Genomic DNA, 17,221 nt, shown 5'->3' with positions numbered 1-17,221 from the left:
GTGATTTTAATAAGCATGCACCCTATTAATAAGCACCATGAAGAAATGAATAGAACAAGCTCAATGATATCCTATTGACACACATGAATAATGTGCCATTAGAAAGTGTGAAAGAAATGAGTGACCATAGCTTGAAGAACGGTAATATAATGCACAGTTGTTCATTTTACCATATTTGTACTTTATTATTTATTTAGTTGGCCAAAACAGCTTCCTTGAAAAAGTTTTTCACGCAATTAAGGAGTTACATTTTCCATTTTCTAAAGAGCAAATAAAAAAAAGCAAACCTACCGTCAGAAGGTCCTGGTTGATCTCAGTCGGCTCTCCTTCAAAGGAGTAGATCAGCTCATTTCTCACTACTTTAGGTGGTAACTGGTAGCCTTCCCTAAAAATCCTTATTCTGAACATTCCTTCTACTGAGAGCTGATTGGCTTTCACTGTGAATTCGAAGTAGTCCTTGGAGCTTAGACTTTTATCACTGTGGTGGTATGACACCATTCCTTTCCTGAGGTTGTCCTGGGAAAAGGACATGGCCTCCTGTCCATTGACTGTGATCTCCCCTTCTCTCGGAGGCACAACCACCTCATATCTGATGTCCTTTGGGTCTCTGATATCCATGTTGGACTCCACGCTCAAGATGGTGCTGTCCAGCTTCTTGGACCCACCTTGGTCGACAACAATCATGGTGTTATTTGCTATCTGAAGATAAGGGTCTGAGGCCTGAATTTGTAGCAGGGCTGTAGTTTTGTGAAGTCCGTCAGATACCTGCAGCTGAAACCTGCCACGATCTGCACCCTGGTGCACAAAAAGTACCTTCTTCTCCCTTAGGTCCCCCTGGGTGAAACGAAAAAGTGACTGGGAGTTATCTTGTGCTGACACTATATTGCCATAGGGAATACCCATCCGCACATAGACCAACTGGGAATCATTGAAGTCAGAATCTTCATCACCAAAGAGGATGTCCTCTGTGGTCAACAAACGCTGACCGTTTCTGACAACACTGAAAGTCTTGTCCACTAAACGGACTGGCACATGGTCATTCCTGGACTGTATGTTGATTTTGAACACTCCTTTCACCGAATCTTGCCACAAGGCTTGGACCAGAGAGCTCTCTTTGGTCTGCTCGAAAGCCAAAAATGCAAATTCATCTTCACTGTTCTCTGACCCATCATGCTTGTAGATCAGCCTCTCCAAGAGCAGGTCTTCATTACTGAACACACTGACTGCCCCTTCAAACCTTGGCTGTCCAACTGGAGATTCCCTGATAAGCCGTCCATACTGAGGATTCTGAATGACCCGGTAAACAAAATGTGTTATGTTTCTACTCTGAAGCCAGAGATGGTCTTTAGTCAAGACCTTTTCTTCACCTTCTATGATAGTCAGTCCCTCATTTATTAGGACAGGTACATCTGGATCGGCTAGGATCCTAATCGAGTAGGTGTATACAGGTGAGTATTGCTGATCTACAAACACCTGGAACTGGAATTCATCCTCAATCTCCACAGCTCTGCGGATCCTAACCTTGTAGTTGAGACGAGCTTTTCTCAGATCTTCTTGAGTGAAAGTGTCTCCTTCAAATAGTTCTCGATCCAGCAGCAGCAGCAGACTACCCTTAGCAGGGGCCTTCAGGATCATATATTGGAAGGAGGTGTATTCAACACTTTGTCCCTTCAGGGCCGCCTCCAGCTCCTCCAGTGTGATAGCCTTTTGCCCTCCTTTTTCAACCACTAGTGGAACCAGTTTTTCCATTTTGAATCTGGAGGGCTTGATTTTGATCAAGAAGGTGTTGTTCCTCAGAAGCAGATGGCCCAGTTGCACATCAAACTGAACCCTCTCAACCACCACCTCACTATAATCGCTACTGTCTGTGCTGAAGTACCTCAAATGGCCTTGCCTCAGATCTTCTTGATGGAAGGATCTCACGTGTTTCCACTCTCCATTTTCCAGTTTCTGCAGCTCTCCAAAATGCAGGGGCTTGGTGACATTGTACACAATGGCCCCATTCTGAGGAGTGGATGAGACTGCCAAGTTGTGGATACCAATCTCAGATGCTTCACCCTGGGACAGGATGAGGCCGGTATTTGTTTCAAGTGCCATCTGCGGTTTTCTGACACTGAGATTGAACGTGGCTGGCTGGCTGATTGAGGGTCCATCAGAGACCTGAATATTTAGTTGAGCAAAGCTTCCGCTCTTGTGTACATAGTAGATGTCTCCATCTTTAAGTTCCATGCATGTGAACTCTTCTATGCTCTGCCCTGGTTGTTGACGGTTTTCTAAATAACCCTCCTCCTTACTGGGTCCAGAAGTCACTAATAGCTTTAGTTCCTCACATCTGGTGTCTGCATCTACTACGCGGATGAAGTTGGAACCGAGGCGTGTGCGTGTGTACTCTGAGATCCAAATGTCTCCTCCGTTCAGCTGTGGTATATCATTGATGGGTGTGATCTGTATGGGAAGTGTATACCGCTTGGTTGCCAAACATTCAGGAAGGAAGCCTGTACTGTAGGCCACCACATCAAACAGAAGCTGGTCCATGTATCTTTCTGAACCATCATGGATGTACTTGATTTTCTTATTGACCACATCAAGAAAGGTGAACTTTTGTCTTCTATTCAAGTTGTTTACATTTAAATCCATATGACCATGCCAAGGGTCCTTCTGCAGCGTGAAGACAATCTGGGACTGCCTGATGCCGATGCTGTTTAGGTCCACAGTGGGTTGGAGGTTGTTTAAGTCCAAAAAGGCTTGTCCGCCTTCAGGGACAATCAGTGGGCTAATTTTTAAGAGCCGAGTGACATTCAAAAAAACAGGTGGCATGTCTTCAGTAGGGTGGCAATGCTGTTCATCAGAGTCAACATCTATAAACTCAAATACGTCAGAGTTCGGAGTTGGGGTAACTACAGGTTCCTCGTCATATGCGCTTGAATAGTCCCCATAGTCTTCTTCATTACAGGTGGTCTGGATGTCCTTTGATATCAGAACATCCCGCAGGCTTCTCTCGTCATGGTTGACTTTTATGTCTCCCAGGCAGCCAACAAAAGAGTCATCTTTTGTCACATCCCCAAGATGATATAAGACCCCAGTGTTCCTCAGATCGTCCTGAACCGTCTTCCCAAGAACACCAAAGTATAGATTCCCCTTCAGATCTAAGCTCTCAGTGCCACTCAATGACACCCCTGAGGCTTGACTATCCACTGTGATCTCAAACAAGCCAGGGTCAATTCTGATTTTGACTCTGTGCCATTGATCATCGGCCACCTGAACAAAAGGGTTGTCCAGGATTACAGCCCCGCTGCCTTGGTTTACAACCCCCCTTAAGTAACCAGCCACTAGTCCTAAGGTTATAAAGTCTGTCTGATGCCCAGCATGGAAAAGCAAAAGTGATTCTTCAAGTGTGGTCTTCATAAGCAGCTCAAGTGTCCTGCTTTCCTGTGCATTCCAAGTCGGGAAGGCAACAAACGAATTGGGGCTGACAAGGCGGATTGAATCTCCTTCCCCAGCCTGGAACTCCTCGCTGCAGCCCTTGGTGATCTCGTGACACTCGGATTGCTCATGCTCCAAGGCTAAGAGGTCAACATCATTGAATTTAAATACAATGTCACTTAGGCAGCCCCTGAAGGGAGGGGCAGATCCTTCCAGATAGGGTATCCTCTCCTGGTTACCTGTTCCTCCCAAGTAAAATCCGAGGTCAATGCCCAGATCCTGCTGGGTGTTAGGGAGCTTAGCAGAGCGGGAGAAAATTGAATCGATCACCATGGTCAACAATCTCTCCTTCAAAGTGATGGTCACGTCATGGTAGACAAGGTTATTGAGCTTCAGGCCAGACTCAGATGTTAGGACCACTTCACCAGACCCCAACTCCAAACGTACCTAAAAGAAAGACAAAAAAAACAGTTCTACTTTGAAACATGAAGAGGATATCACAATTAAATAATTTTTTAACCATGTGTATATTTTGGTTTGCATGTGGAACTTTTTCACATGCAAACCATGTGAAAAAGTTCCACATGCTTCCTGCAATATGTTAATGGTATATAATTCCCTGTCTTCTAATGATATACTGTGTATTCCATTCACTTTGTAACACTAATGTAAGAACAAGTCTGGATGTAATTTACAATAAAGCTAATTTTATAGCAATGCACAAAATGAAACATCAGGATTACTAAAAGCAAATGTCAACTCACCGTTATTACTGCTATAACTACTACTTCAAGTGCATCCAAGCTTTGTAAGATAAACTAACCAATAGTGAAAATACAGACAGACAGTACCCATACACAACCAGGAGGAGATGACTAGTGGTTGTCTGTTATCCTTCGAAGCCCATGTATTCATTTTGATGTCAGTATTTTCATTTATACTAGTTAACATCCAAATAACCCATTCCATATTCAATGGGGCTTCGTTGTTTATCCTCTATATACACCACTTTATAGAACACAATGAAGAATTTTATAGGTAGGGGCTTTATCTAATAGATATTGGATTTACTGAAAATGTAACAGTTTGATATTTAAAAACAAAGATTTTAAAGAGATTATAACTCAAGTATAGGGGAATCTGACCCCTGACCCCGGGGCACAAACAAAAAGTTTACAAACCCGGCACCTATGCTAGTTAAAAGTATGCCTTTACCTGCAGATGTCCATCCCTGAGCTCTAGCAGCAGATGGTCGCTGAGCCCAGCAGCCAGGAAGAGAAGCCCACTGCGTTTGCTGGTCAAGAACTGCAGCGAGAGGTTGAAGGAAGTTACATCATGGGTGGCCTTGATCTTGCAGAAACTTTCACCGAAGTAGGACACTGACAATAAATAAAACATGGTCAAGACATAAACATGGTGAATACCGAGGACACAGTAAAAACTCAACAACACAGAGATTACACATCTTAATTCTAGTCTTGTAATTTGAATAGATTGTTATTAGATTATATATTATCAATGGCTCATTGTTTTCTGAATTGTACACAGTAATAATTACATTTACTTTATAGAATTTCATGCCTTCGTTTCTCTGATAAAGGCAGTTATTATTGAAATGATTTGATTAGACTTGTTTAAATAAGGCACAGCTTGTTGAATAATACCGGTAATTCAGAAGGGGAAAGATAATGGACACAGACGAGATTCATTAAATGGAAAAAGCCATTGTTGGAAGCAATGTTGTCCCCACTTGGAATCTGTCCCAGCAACTTGATAAATTTATATAAGGAGGACCCAAAGTAAAATACCAGAACAGTATTCTTCTAACATTGGCAGGAAATCTAATTTAGAAACAGCACATATTATAAACCACTAGAGTGCGTTAGTTAAATAATCTCTCAAGGTTTACTTATGGTGCATGACATCAGTTCATACAGTGGCTATCCTGCTCTAGATAATTCTCATGACTTTGCATCTTATGGCTTATGGCTAGTCCACAGACTGGCCTGGTCTACTTTTTTAGAAGTCTGTGAATTCGGAGCTCTCAGGAAATTAATGCTTTCTCATTACATGTGCTCCTAAATAAAGATGTAGCTCTTGGAGGGCTCACCCCTGTCACGGTTTTCCTAGGTTGTAGCCAAGAAGGACAGGCTTCTCAGCAGCCCCCTCGTTCCCAAGCAGCCGGCAGTGTTAAAGTTCAGGGTTTAATCGCATTCTTAGGAAGTACTCTGGGACAAATCCCAAAAAAACTCTGCAGCTAAAACAACAGCAAGCTGAACAGAGAATGGATGGAAGCTATCTTCAAGAGCTGTTCTATAGATACTTCAAACGCTAAAATGTGGGGCCAATTTAGAAAACATAATCTGCTCTCTATCACCTCATGAATGTTTAAAACGTGCTTTCACTAAGCTTTGCTATTTTTGTGGAAAAACTATAATACAACCTTACTGCAATAACTATAGAAACACCTCCTAAGAGAACACTTGGCTTAGGGAACAACCTTGTGGCGAAACAGAATTGTCCCATTGTAAATGCTCCGCCTAAAGAAACAGGAACTTTGCTGAAAAGAACACCTTTTTAGGGGGCTCCCGAGTGGCGCATCCGGTAAAGGCGCTCTGCGTGGAGTCCAGGCTATTCCACAGCCGACTGTGCACAATTGGCCAAGCGTTGCCCAGGGGGGGAGGGTTTAGGTCGGCCAGGGTGTCCTTGGCTCACCGCGCAACAGCAACCCCTGTAGTCTGGCCGGGCGCCTGCGGGCTTGCCTGTAAGCTGCCTGAGAGCTACGTTGTCCTCCGATGCTGTAGCTCTTGAGTGGCTGCATGGTGAGTCCGCAGTGTGAAAAAAAAGCGGTAGGCTGACGGCACACGCTTCGGAGGACAGCGTGTGTTTGTCTTCGCCCTCCCAAGTCAGCGCAGGTGTGGTAGCGGTGAGCTGAGCTTCAAAACAATTAATTGGCCATTCCAAATTGGGAAAAAATAAAAAAAAAACAATTGGCAATGACTAAATATATATATATAAAAAACAGAACACCTTTTTGGCACCGATAGCGATTCATTGCTAACCTATTCAAAACTGATACAATACTGCTTTGTAACCTGATAACTCATCATCATCAAACTCAAATTCAAATGGTTTATTCAATCTTTTCAAAACTGACTTGTCATCGCAAGAGTAATCTAGAGCTTCTGCTGCATTTTTTAAAATGGGTGAAGAGGTGCTGTGTTAATAACCATTGTGTTAAAATTAATTCTGGTATTCATGATTACTGTTAGAGCCGCAGCTGCATTTTAACTGTATGCAGGAGCGCTTTGTTAATTTACTTTGTCAGTTAGTTTATTATTATAATTTATTAACATATGCTTGCCTATTGCTTTTCTCTTACTTATTCTATTGATTTCTAATATTGACACACATGCATCATGACATAAGTAATAAATACCTTTGTATTTACTGATTCATAGTGTGATTGGCCTTGGCATATTGTGTCTGGTGGTCAACTCTGTCTTACAGAACACTTCGACTAAGAGAACACTGCTTGCATTCCTAGGGGTGTTCTCTTAGAGAACACTTCATTATTATTATTATTATTATTTATTTCTTAGCAGACGCCCTTATCCAGGGCGACTTACAATCGCAAGCAAATACAAATACATTCAAGTGTTACAATATAAGTCATACAATAAGAACAAGAAATACAATAATTCTCAAGTGTGACAAACCACAAGCTTAGAGAACACTGCTTGCATTCCAAGGGGTGTTCTCTTAGAGAACACAGGCTTAGAGAACACTGCTTGCATTCCGAGGGAGGTGTTCTCTTAGAGAACATCAGCTTAGAGAACACTGCTTGCATTCCGAGGGGTGTTCTCTTAGAGAACACTTCAGCTTAGAGAACACTGCTTGCATTCCAAGGGGTGTTCTCTTAGAGAACACAGGCTTAGAGAACACTGCTTGCATTCCGAGGGGGGTGTTCTCTTAGAGAACATCGGCTTAGAGAACACTGCTTGCATTCTGAGGGGTGTTCTCATAGAGAACACTTCGGCTTAGAGAACCCTGCTTGCTTTCCGAGGTGTTAATGTACTTGGAAAAAGAGATCCCGGATGTGTTAATGTACTGGGTACATGTGCCTAACTGAGTACAGAACAATACAATAGTAGTACTACAGCAGAATTATTTTGCAATACTTTTGTTACTTTAAGTTACTGCTTCTAAAATACTTCAGTAATGAAATGTGTCACACCGTGTCAGTAGCTAGTGAATTGATACATTTATAAAGTTGATATAAAAGACAAGAGAATGTAACTGCATGGCATCTTAACAACAGTACAATACATTGTACACTGAAGCTGCAATCAGGATCACTGCTCATTATTTGTTCCAAATCCATTGTCTTGCAATTAATGGCTATGATGTGGTTTGCTAAAAGCTCTGGTAAAGATTTGTCACTGATATAGTAATAATGTCCCTACGGTAAACCTTTCTGTAATGAACAGCAGTTCCAGGTCCAAGATTAAATGATTCAGGGTTTATCCAAGGAAGTTGTGGTAAGACCGCAACAGAAGTATATTCACTTACAAAAGACCAGGTCAATTACAGAGGGCACTTAAGATAATACCAGGTTAGTTATCTGTCAATATGGTATCTACAGGCAATAACATAAAGGAAAACATTCTTAAAAACAGACAACACACACATGTCTCGTTGTGTCTTGACTACCCCCATGCAAAATACAATTATAAACCTTACAGATCGCCTCGGACAATCGGGTTCAGAGTACAGAGGTCATTATCCCACAGGTAGTTTAATTTAGAAATACTAAAAGAAACTTTAAAAAGTCTGAAGACACTGAGAAAGATTTATAGTTGAAACATTTATCATTGAATTTATTCAGTTTCTTTTAGGATGAGGACATTGAAACAAACACATTTAGTCGATTCATTTGTCACTGAATTTATTAAGTTTCTTAAGAAACATGCCAGTTCCTGCTTGTGAGAGTTTTAAGTCAGGGCATTCTAGATGTTACTGGGGTAGCTGTTGCAATGGGCATAGCCACCCAGCCAAAGCACATACAAGGGATGGAACTTCATTAACAAGACACCAGGTCAATGACATCTTATTATTGCATCAATAAAACACATTAGACAATTGCCTTGACTGTCCCGTATAAATCCTTTTATCACAGCTTACCATCACTTTTCACAATTAAAGAGTCCTTAAAGAGAGGGGGGCTGCTGGGGTGAATTCAATGATCAGTCCTTTAAAGCCTAGTGAACTCTGTTCTTCTCAGCTGAGAGACGCACTTTGAATAACTGGCTCTTTTGCCAAATCTTCTGCCAGATTGATATTGGATTAAGACATAAACAGAAGGCAGAGTCCATGGTATTTGATTATGTTTCGAAAGCGTCTGTTACCACCACAGTGTTTGGCTGTCACATATGTATTTCCAATCTAAACTTTAGAAGCTAGACCAGCCCCTCACCTCTACCCTTCATGGAAACAGAGAGTCACTGTGTGCAGGAGGCTGGGTTTTGTCGAGCCAGTGCAGATGGCTATATTTTGATGACTGGCTTTTGTATATTTATAGAACTTAAAAGAAGGGCACTGCAACTTATTTTCCCTCCATTTTCTTTGAATGGCCAATTTTCCCCTTCATTTCTCCCAGATATATTATCCATGTTACCTACTTGCAACATGAGCTAGGGGAGAGACACGTAGGACTGGATCAGTGGTAAGGCTTCCCCATAGCTGCTTTCCAATCTGTCCCATAGCTTTGTAATTATTGAGTTATAGCAGCTTCACATAAAAACTCAAAATATGATTGCGTACCTTGGATAAAACCAAACTAAACCCATAGCAGGACGTGGGGTCTTCATTTAATCTAACCAGTGGTGAATCGAAATACCGAACTGTTTAAATAATCAAAAATAGGACCAAACCTGACATTTTACTAAATGAAAAATAATATTCAAAACAAGCTTGCACACTGTTATAGATGACAGTTTTCAAAGAGTTCCCTTCTTTTAAAGATTTAAAGAGTGACAGTATTTAGCCTCTGCACTGTTTAAATCAATTGAATAAATGCCCATCAAGTCATTAGGGGAAAATATTGTGTTCCTGATATAGTAAACTGGTATCAGTATTGTCCTGAAAGGGATAACCAATGGATTGAGGTGCATTTACAGAACTGTGAATGGGGAGCTCACTGAGGTTTCCTGGGGCAACTAATGGCAGAAAGAACCAAAAAAATCGGAAGCCTGAACAGCCACATTGTATAAAAATGAAGAAAGTGCGGTTTATAGAGGCTGTTTCAAAAGGAGCTTCAGTTGCACTAGTGAGGTATGGAAGCCATCATCAGAACCGCCCCCGTATAAACAGCAGACCTCTGACAACATGGAGCATGAAGGGGGAGCTGTGTTCAGCAAGCTAAAATAAGTCACAGCAGTAATTTTATACACTTATAAACGGCTCATGGAGGACTCAATTACAACATTCTTCTGTGAGACTGTTGTAAAAGCTGGAACTTTTTACTCATTTGGCGACAGTTGAATGAGTGGGTCTTTGTGTTGAGGAGGGTTAGGGGGAAGGCAGTGTTTTCTCAACGGTTACTCTTCCAAAATTTGCTGACTCGACTCGTTTTTAATTTATTTAAGCGCAGGTGGCTGGCTGTGGAGGCGTTTGGGGCAGTACAGACTGGGATTAACTGTGATAAAGCAACAATAAGTTTTTGAATTTTGATTTTAAATTCTAAATATTTTATTTTATTTTATGAGAGATTTCATAAGAACATAAGTAAATTAACAAGTCAGTTCTTAAAGGATCCCAATGAGTCATTGGATTGCATGGTAACCCATTCCTGACCACATGCTGTGTAAAAAAGGGTCTCCTGCCCTCTATCCAATGCCTGTCTGCATTCAGTTTCCAGCAGGTCTCTGTCCTGTGCTTAAATTATTGTCAAGGAACCCTCTTTCCCTTATACAAGTTTACCACAGTATTTATTTGTTTACCATGCTTTTCCAATGGTTATACTATACATTTTTACTCTGGTTTGCCACGGTTACAAATATGCTTTACCATACCTTGCTAGGCTTTACCAGGCTTTCTCTATGCTTTATTAAACTTTGTTTTGCTTTTACTATGGTAAACTTTTATAAGGGACCTAGGCTTAAAAAGTAAAATGCCTTGGGATCAATGCTTTACTGGACTGTCTCCAAGGAAAGAATATCCTTTTTTTAGTGCAGGAACCAGAACGGAACGGAGTACATTATACATCATCCCATGGAAAAAACTACTGTATAAACTGTTATTACAGTATTACCAGATTGGTTCTTTTATGAGTCAGTGTAACAGACTCAGTGTTCCCATCTATTAAGGTCTTTGAATAAAACGCAGCTTATGCCTGAGAATTCTTAAAATAGGTTACTTCTCATTTTTACACACCAAAATTTATGCTACATGATAGCAAACAATCCCTATGCCTCATAACCTTTTACAAAGAATATGAAACATATGTAAGAATTGCACATAAGAAAAGATTGCTGCAGTTTTAATAATATGATTTATTTGTGTTCATAATGGTCTTGGCAACAATGTCTAAAGTACCGGTATTTTTTAACATGTACCTCTGTCTGTATATAAAGGTATCAATGAATTTTAACAAGGAGTTGCTTGCACTCTATAGGCCTTGGTATACAGAGGGGGCTTTCACCTTGCTATGACTCCCCAGGGGCAGTGCTGCTTATACACTTGCTGCATTTGAGCCTGGAGGTGAATAACTAATGCATTAAACCACCAACATACATAAACCGCATCAAGTCTTATCATGACCAGTGAGACAGATTGAATTTTCTGTTCCTTGCATTAGGAGACTGGTCCCTTAAACCATACAAAAAATATACACAAGAAACTTAAAACAAAACCCTTTTCTACCCATAGTGACAAAACAATACAGGGGTAACATCGTCTGCTAAGAAATAAATAATATTAATAATAATAATTTGGACAATGTCAATAGGGCATAGGGCCATCATGGACAACCAGGGGAGCACTGATTCAACTGTCTGCAAGGTGTTTGGAGGATTCCATTCCCCAATAACTGCCCCTCTAATTATTTCAGGAAAATTGGGGGTGCAAATCGGTTTTCAGGGAAGACTTCAGTGACAGTTCCTTATGAAACAGTTTAATTTGTGCAGGCTTGTGCAGGGTTAACCAGACTCAGTTAAAAAGTGCACGATTCTATACAATTAGTATATAAAGAGTTCCCTGCTAGCAAAAACGGTTGTTAGTAGATTTATGTGATGATTCATTAAACTCCATTTTAATCTGGAACAGATGACTATACACTGTATGAAGTCTCTCTCCAATGGATCAGCGCGTATGGGCTCAACATCCCCCCTTCCCCCCAGTGCTGGCTCCTGTTCAGTAATTTCATACAGAGGCCTGGCCAGGAACATGTTTCTTCCTTCTGATTCTACATGGCTGGCAGGAGACTCCGTTCCATGAAACAGCAAACAGTGCTGCAGCAGCCCATGGCCTCCCACACACAGCAGCCATACAGAGGCGCACCCCACCCTGGTTACACTCTGCATCATAGCACTGCCGCGGCTTCTTTGGAGCTGCTGTACTGTTCTCCCGCCACACCCTCTTTTAAATGTTTACTGCAGTTTATTCTGGTCAAAAAAGGGCAGCAGTGTGGAGTAATGGTTAGGGCTCTGGACTGTTGACCGGAGGGTCGTGGGTTCAATCCCCAGTGGCGGACACTGCTGTTGTACCCTTGAGCAAGGTACTTTACCTAGATTGCTCCAGTAAAAACCCAACTGTATAAATGGGTAATTGTATGTAAAAAATAATGTGATATCTGTATAATGTGAAATAATGTATAATGTGATACCTTGTAACAATTGTAAGTCGCCCTGGATAAGGGCGTCTGCTAAGAAATAAATAAATAAATAATAATAATAATAATAAACTGCAATACAGCATTGAAGAGCAAAAATGACTGCGTCTAAAATACTGCATAGTACAATTTACTGCAGTATATTAGGGAGAGTGTACAGTAGAAATATGTACAGCATAAATAAACTACAGTACTATCATGCAAATTTCCCATGGTAAACTTGATAAGGTTTTGTACTTATGGAAGTACAATTATCTGTTATTCTAAAGAAACTTAGTATTTACTTTGACAAACGTTTTGAGTATAAGGCTTTCTTTTTGCATTGCTAAATACTCAATACTCACTTAAATACTTTAACTCAACGTCTCTCTATTTTGCTCCACAGTCAAACCAACAGCAGTGGAATCATCCTTTATGGAGCAATTGCACTCCTAAGCCTCTCTTTTTGAGACTGCCTGAAAAGGTTGCAATTATATGCTGGTGACTTGTGACCTAAATCAGATTTGAACCAATGTTTGTGGAAGTGAAAAGAGAGTTCAGCCACTCAGTCACCGACACACAGTAGCTCCTGTACCACCCTCAGTCTGGTCACTTAATACTTTCAGGGTCAAATTCAAGAAAAAATATTTCAGTGCTGCTTCTGTACATTTTCTTTTTAAAACATAAAAAGAAACTGGTAACAAAAGTAATTAATTCAGTGTGTTCATTTAAGGGCCCCTATTTACAAAATCGCTATCTTTTGCTGCTGTAGATTAGCAACATTACCAGTTAAAGGGACAATGAGTCCGATTCACTTTAGGACATTAAGGAATGTTTTGTGAAGAACTGTTTTTTTTTTTTTTGTATTGATTACTCGAAGTTTGCAGATCATGAAAATTGAGTTTTATGAATATTATGGGATGTAAGATTTAATGGAATGTTTCTGAATCAGGTGCTTTGATTGGCTATCCATTCTGGTCTCCTTCATTAGTGCTCTCACCTAATAAAGTGTTTTATATAACACAAAACATGGATTAGTATACGTCCCAGTGCTATCTCTGATATTAGTTTTGTTCCACGTGTATTGAAAGGCTAACTGTTCTGCTCCTGACAGATTCAAATACATTCCGTTTATTCTTAAGGTCTCTGATTTACCGTCTCTGAATGTTACTATAAACATCCCTACTTATTCAATAGGCCTCCTGTTCCACTGTTGGCTATGAAAGAATGTTTTTTTCCCCACCCTGCTTGCATTCAAAGGCTCTCTGTATGAAGAAAGCTGTATTATTGAGCCTTCCCTCATCCTAAGGCTCTCTGAGTTCTAAAACTCATTACCATGACCTCTTCCCTCATTGTACCTGTGTCTGGGTGGTGCAGTGGAGGGGTACCAGTAGTAACTTACAGAAACTTATTCATTTCAGTAATGTAAGTAGTTACAGTTAGTTACAAATAGATGCTTCTCAAGCACAGTTTACATTTTACAGAGATTCATTTATTTGGTTTGATCAGGTTGCAGCTCGAAATATTCTTTCTGATTTCCATGTTCTATATCAGCCATACATGTAATTAAAAGTTTTTTTAAAATTTTTTTAAATATATTTTTAAAAATGTAGTCGTTGCTAATAGTTTTTACCCCGGTTTTCTTCCCAATTTGGAATGCCCAATTATTATTTTTATCCCGGTTCACCGCTGCAACCCCCTCGGCGACTTGGGAAACGGAGGCTAAAACACGCATCCTCCGAAACGTGGACAACACATATCTGAATGGCTCCACTGCAGACCCACAGATGCCCTATCAGCCACAGGGGTCGCTGGTGCGTGGTGAACTGTGGATTTCCCTGCCGACCTAAGCCCTCCCTACCCAGGTGGCACTCGGACAATTGTGCGCCGCCCCCTAGGAACCCCCGGGCGCGGTCAGCAATGACATTCGAACCTGTGATCTCAAACCTGAGTGCTTTTACTGGATGTGCCACTTGGGAGACCCCACTAAAAGGTTTTTTTAAATAAAACGTAACCACATTTCGTTACCTGAAAAAGGAACCATTACGGTTACAAGTTACTTAAAAATGTAATCAGATTACAGTAATATGTTACTCCCCAACATTACCTCTAGAATGATATCCAATGACAATGCAGTGGCACTGTAGTGGTTCAGTACTAAGGAACAATTGCAGCACAGAGGCAGCTACTGTACAGTGGTGTGAGCTATTGGTACAACTGGATGGCACTGATTTAATATGACTGCAAGGGGCTGGGAGGGATATGTGACCGTTTCTTGATTATTACCTAATTACTTCAGTGAACTTAACAGCATTGGTTCATTGGACCATTTCGGGCTGTTTTTGCTACCTGAGGTGGGGGGTGCAGAAGAAGGAGTTGGCCCGGCACAAACCGCAATTCTGTTTTTTGGGAAACGTTTCAGATGGAGTGTCTCCCTAACCCGAAGAAGTACAAAAGCCAATGCAGCAAACCCTGTAGGCCCCAGCCTTGGCAAGACAGAGATTCTAATCAAAGAGCTCCTACTTGCATGACTCATCCCTCTACATTGTGGAAAATAAAGATCACTCTTTAAAAAGAGCAGATGTGTTAAACACAGAGACATGAATAGCTACATTTTTGGGCAAAAATTTCTAGCTGGCTAATTTCCCAAACACTTTGATAGTCGACACATGCAAAGCAGTTTGCAGCAAAATATTTTTAAGGAGCTTTAATTAGAGAGACGGCCCTTTATGCCCTCACAGCTCTGCCATTACCAGGAGACCACTACTATTATTTTAACATGTAATTAACATTCTTGGGATTTTCCCTCTGTTTTTGTTCTTTTCACCATGGAGCATTTACCTTATCTCTTCAGGGACCAGAAAACAAACAAACCTTCAAGCTAAGCAAGGTCTCATGGGAAAGAGCTTTATCAAATTATAACACAAATTTGTTGAGCCCAACAGAATACTGAACATGTTTGTATTCTTTAAATAACTGTCTTATAAGTGTCTGAACACTGAGAACACAGGTTTTTTAATTAGGTAGTGCCTCAGTTGTTATTGTGCGAGACACTGGACTTGGTGGCACCTTTTTAAACTTTAGTTTAATATAATTCATATGTAATTCATACAGTATGTAGTCATTGTTGTCTTGCCTGCCTGTATGTACAGTTTTGAAAGAAGCACATGTTAAAAAAAAAACCAAACATACATTTTCCTGTCAGTAACCAGCTAACTGAATCCAATGACCGACATGCTTTGCGGTTAGTGACATGCTTGGATCTTGAACACATTGCTGAGGTGAAATGACCTAGGAAGTGAAACAGTACCCGAAAATAAGGCACACAAACTGATTTCTTAAACTTAGTATAGATATCATTTTTAAATAAAACATGTTGGATGCATTATTATGGGTTTTTTGAGAACTGTAACTGCAGTATAAGACCTACACAGTGAATGGAAGTGCATAACAGGGTACAATTTATGGAATTATTTTACTAGCAAAAAAAAACAACCCTTTAAGCAAGTAACATCTCCATAATCAGCATTAGGTCTGCATGCCAGGGTTCCTCTGCAATATTACATGTTGGGGTAGATGTACTAAGATGGGTCAGTCGCATTGCAAACATACCGCAGTTTGCATTTTCGATATGACAATTCGCAAAGTGCACATTTTGTCGTATGTACCAAGAAGAAATATGTTAATGAAGGGAGCCGCAATATACTACTTTAAATATTATTTGCGTCATCTTAGTGAGATCTCTAGCGAGAGTTGTGCGACATACAGTACTGTGCAAAAGTTTTAGGCAGGTGTGAAAAAATGCTGTAAAGTAAGAATGCTTTCAAAAATAGACATGTTAATAGTTTATATTTATCAATTAACAAAATGCAAAGTGAGTGAACAGAAGAAAAATCTACATCAAATCAATATTTGGTGTGATCACCCTTTGCCTTCAAAACAGCATCAATTCTTCTAGGTACACTTGCACACAGTTTTTGAAGGAACTCGGCAGGTAGGTTGGCCCAAACATCTTGGAGAACTAAACACAGTTCTTCTGTGGATTTAGGGGCAGCCTCAGTTGCTTCTCTCTCTTCATGTAATCCCAGACAGACTCGATGATGTTGAGATCAGGGCTCTGTGGGGGCCATACCATCACTTCCAGTTCCTGTGTTTTCGTGCATAGTTGAGTCGCTTGGCCTTATTTCCACGTCGGAGGTATGGCTTTTTGGCCGCAAGTCTTCCATGAAGGCCACTTCTGACCAGATTTCTCCGGACAGTAGATGGGTGTACCAGGGTCCCACTGTTTTCTGTCAATTCTGAGCTGATGGCACTGCTGGACATCTTCCGATTGCGAAGGGAAGTAAGCATGATGTGTCTTTCATCTGCTGCAGTAAGTTTCCTTGGCCGACCACTGCGTCTACGGTCCTCAACGTTGCCCGTTTCTTTGTGCTTCTTCAAAAGAGCTTGGACAGCCTCTGGAAACCCCTGTCTGCCTTGAAATTTCTGCCTGGGAGAGACCTTGCTGATGCAGTATAACTACCTTGTGTCTTGTTGCTGTGCTCAGTCTTGCCATGGTGTATGACTTTTGACAGTAAACTGTCTTCAGCAACCTCACCTTGTTAGCTGAGTTTGGCTGTTCCTCACCCAGTTTTATTCCTCCTACACAGCTGTTTCTGTTTCAGTTAATGATTGTGTTTCAACCTACATATTGAATTGATGATCATTAGCACCTGTTTGGTATAATTGTTTAATCATACACCTGACTATATGCCTACAAAATCCCTGACTTTGTGCAAGTGTACCTAGAAGAATTGATGCTGTTTTGAAGGCAAAGGGTGGTCACACCAAATATGGATTTGATTTAGATTTTTCTTCTGTTCACTCACTTTGCATTTAGTTAATTGATAAATATAATCTATTAACATGTCTATTTTTGAAAGCATTCTT

General features: G+C 40.7%; 1 protein-coding gene across 1 annotated transcript in view; it reads right to left on the bottom strand.

The window, feature by feature from the left end:
- Nucleotides 1-17,221, bottom strand: part of LOC117429163 (chondroitin sulfate proteoglycan 4-like) — a 48,297-nt gene that overhangs the window by 15,373 nt on the left and 15,703 nt on the right. The window contains exons 2-3 of the mRNA XM_058998468.1: nucleotides 4,639-4,802; nucleotides 292-3,870 (exon numbers count right to left, since the gene is read on the bottom strand). Coding sequence (XP_058854451.1) covers nucleotides 292-3,870; nucleotides 4,639-4,802 — 3,743 coding nt within the window. The remainder of the gene's footprint in view (nucleotides 1-291; nucleotides 3,871-4,638; nucleotides 4,803-17,221) is intronic.

This window comes from Acipenser ruthenus, chromosome 24 (genome assembly GCF_902713425.1).
Source record: "Acipenser ruthenus chromosome 24, fAciRut3.2 maternal haplotype, whole genome shotgun sequence".
In the NCBI taxonomy this organism is placed as follows: Eukaryota; Metazoa; Chordata; class Actinopteri; order Acipenseriformes; family Acipenseridae; genus Acipenser; species Acipenser ruthenus.
The sequence above is the reverse complement of the archived record's forward strand: the minus strand, read 5'-3'. Positions and strand labels throughout refer to the sequence as shown.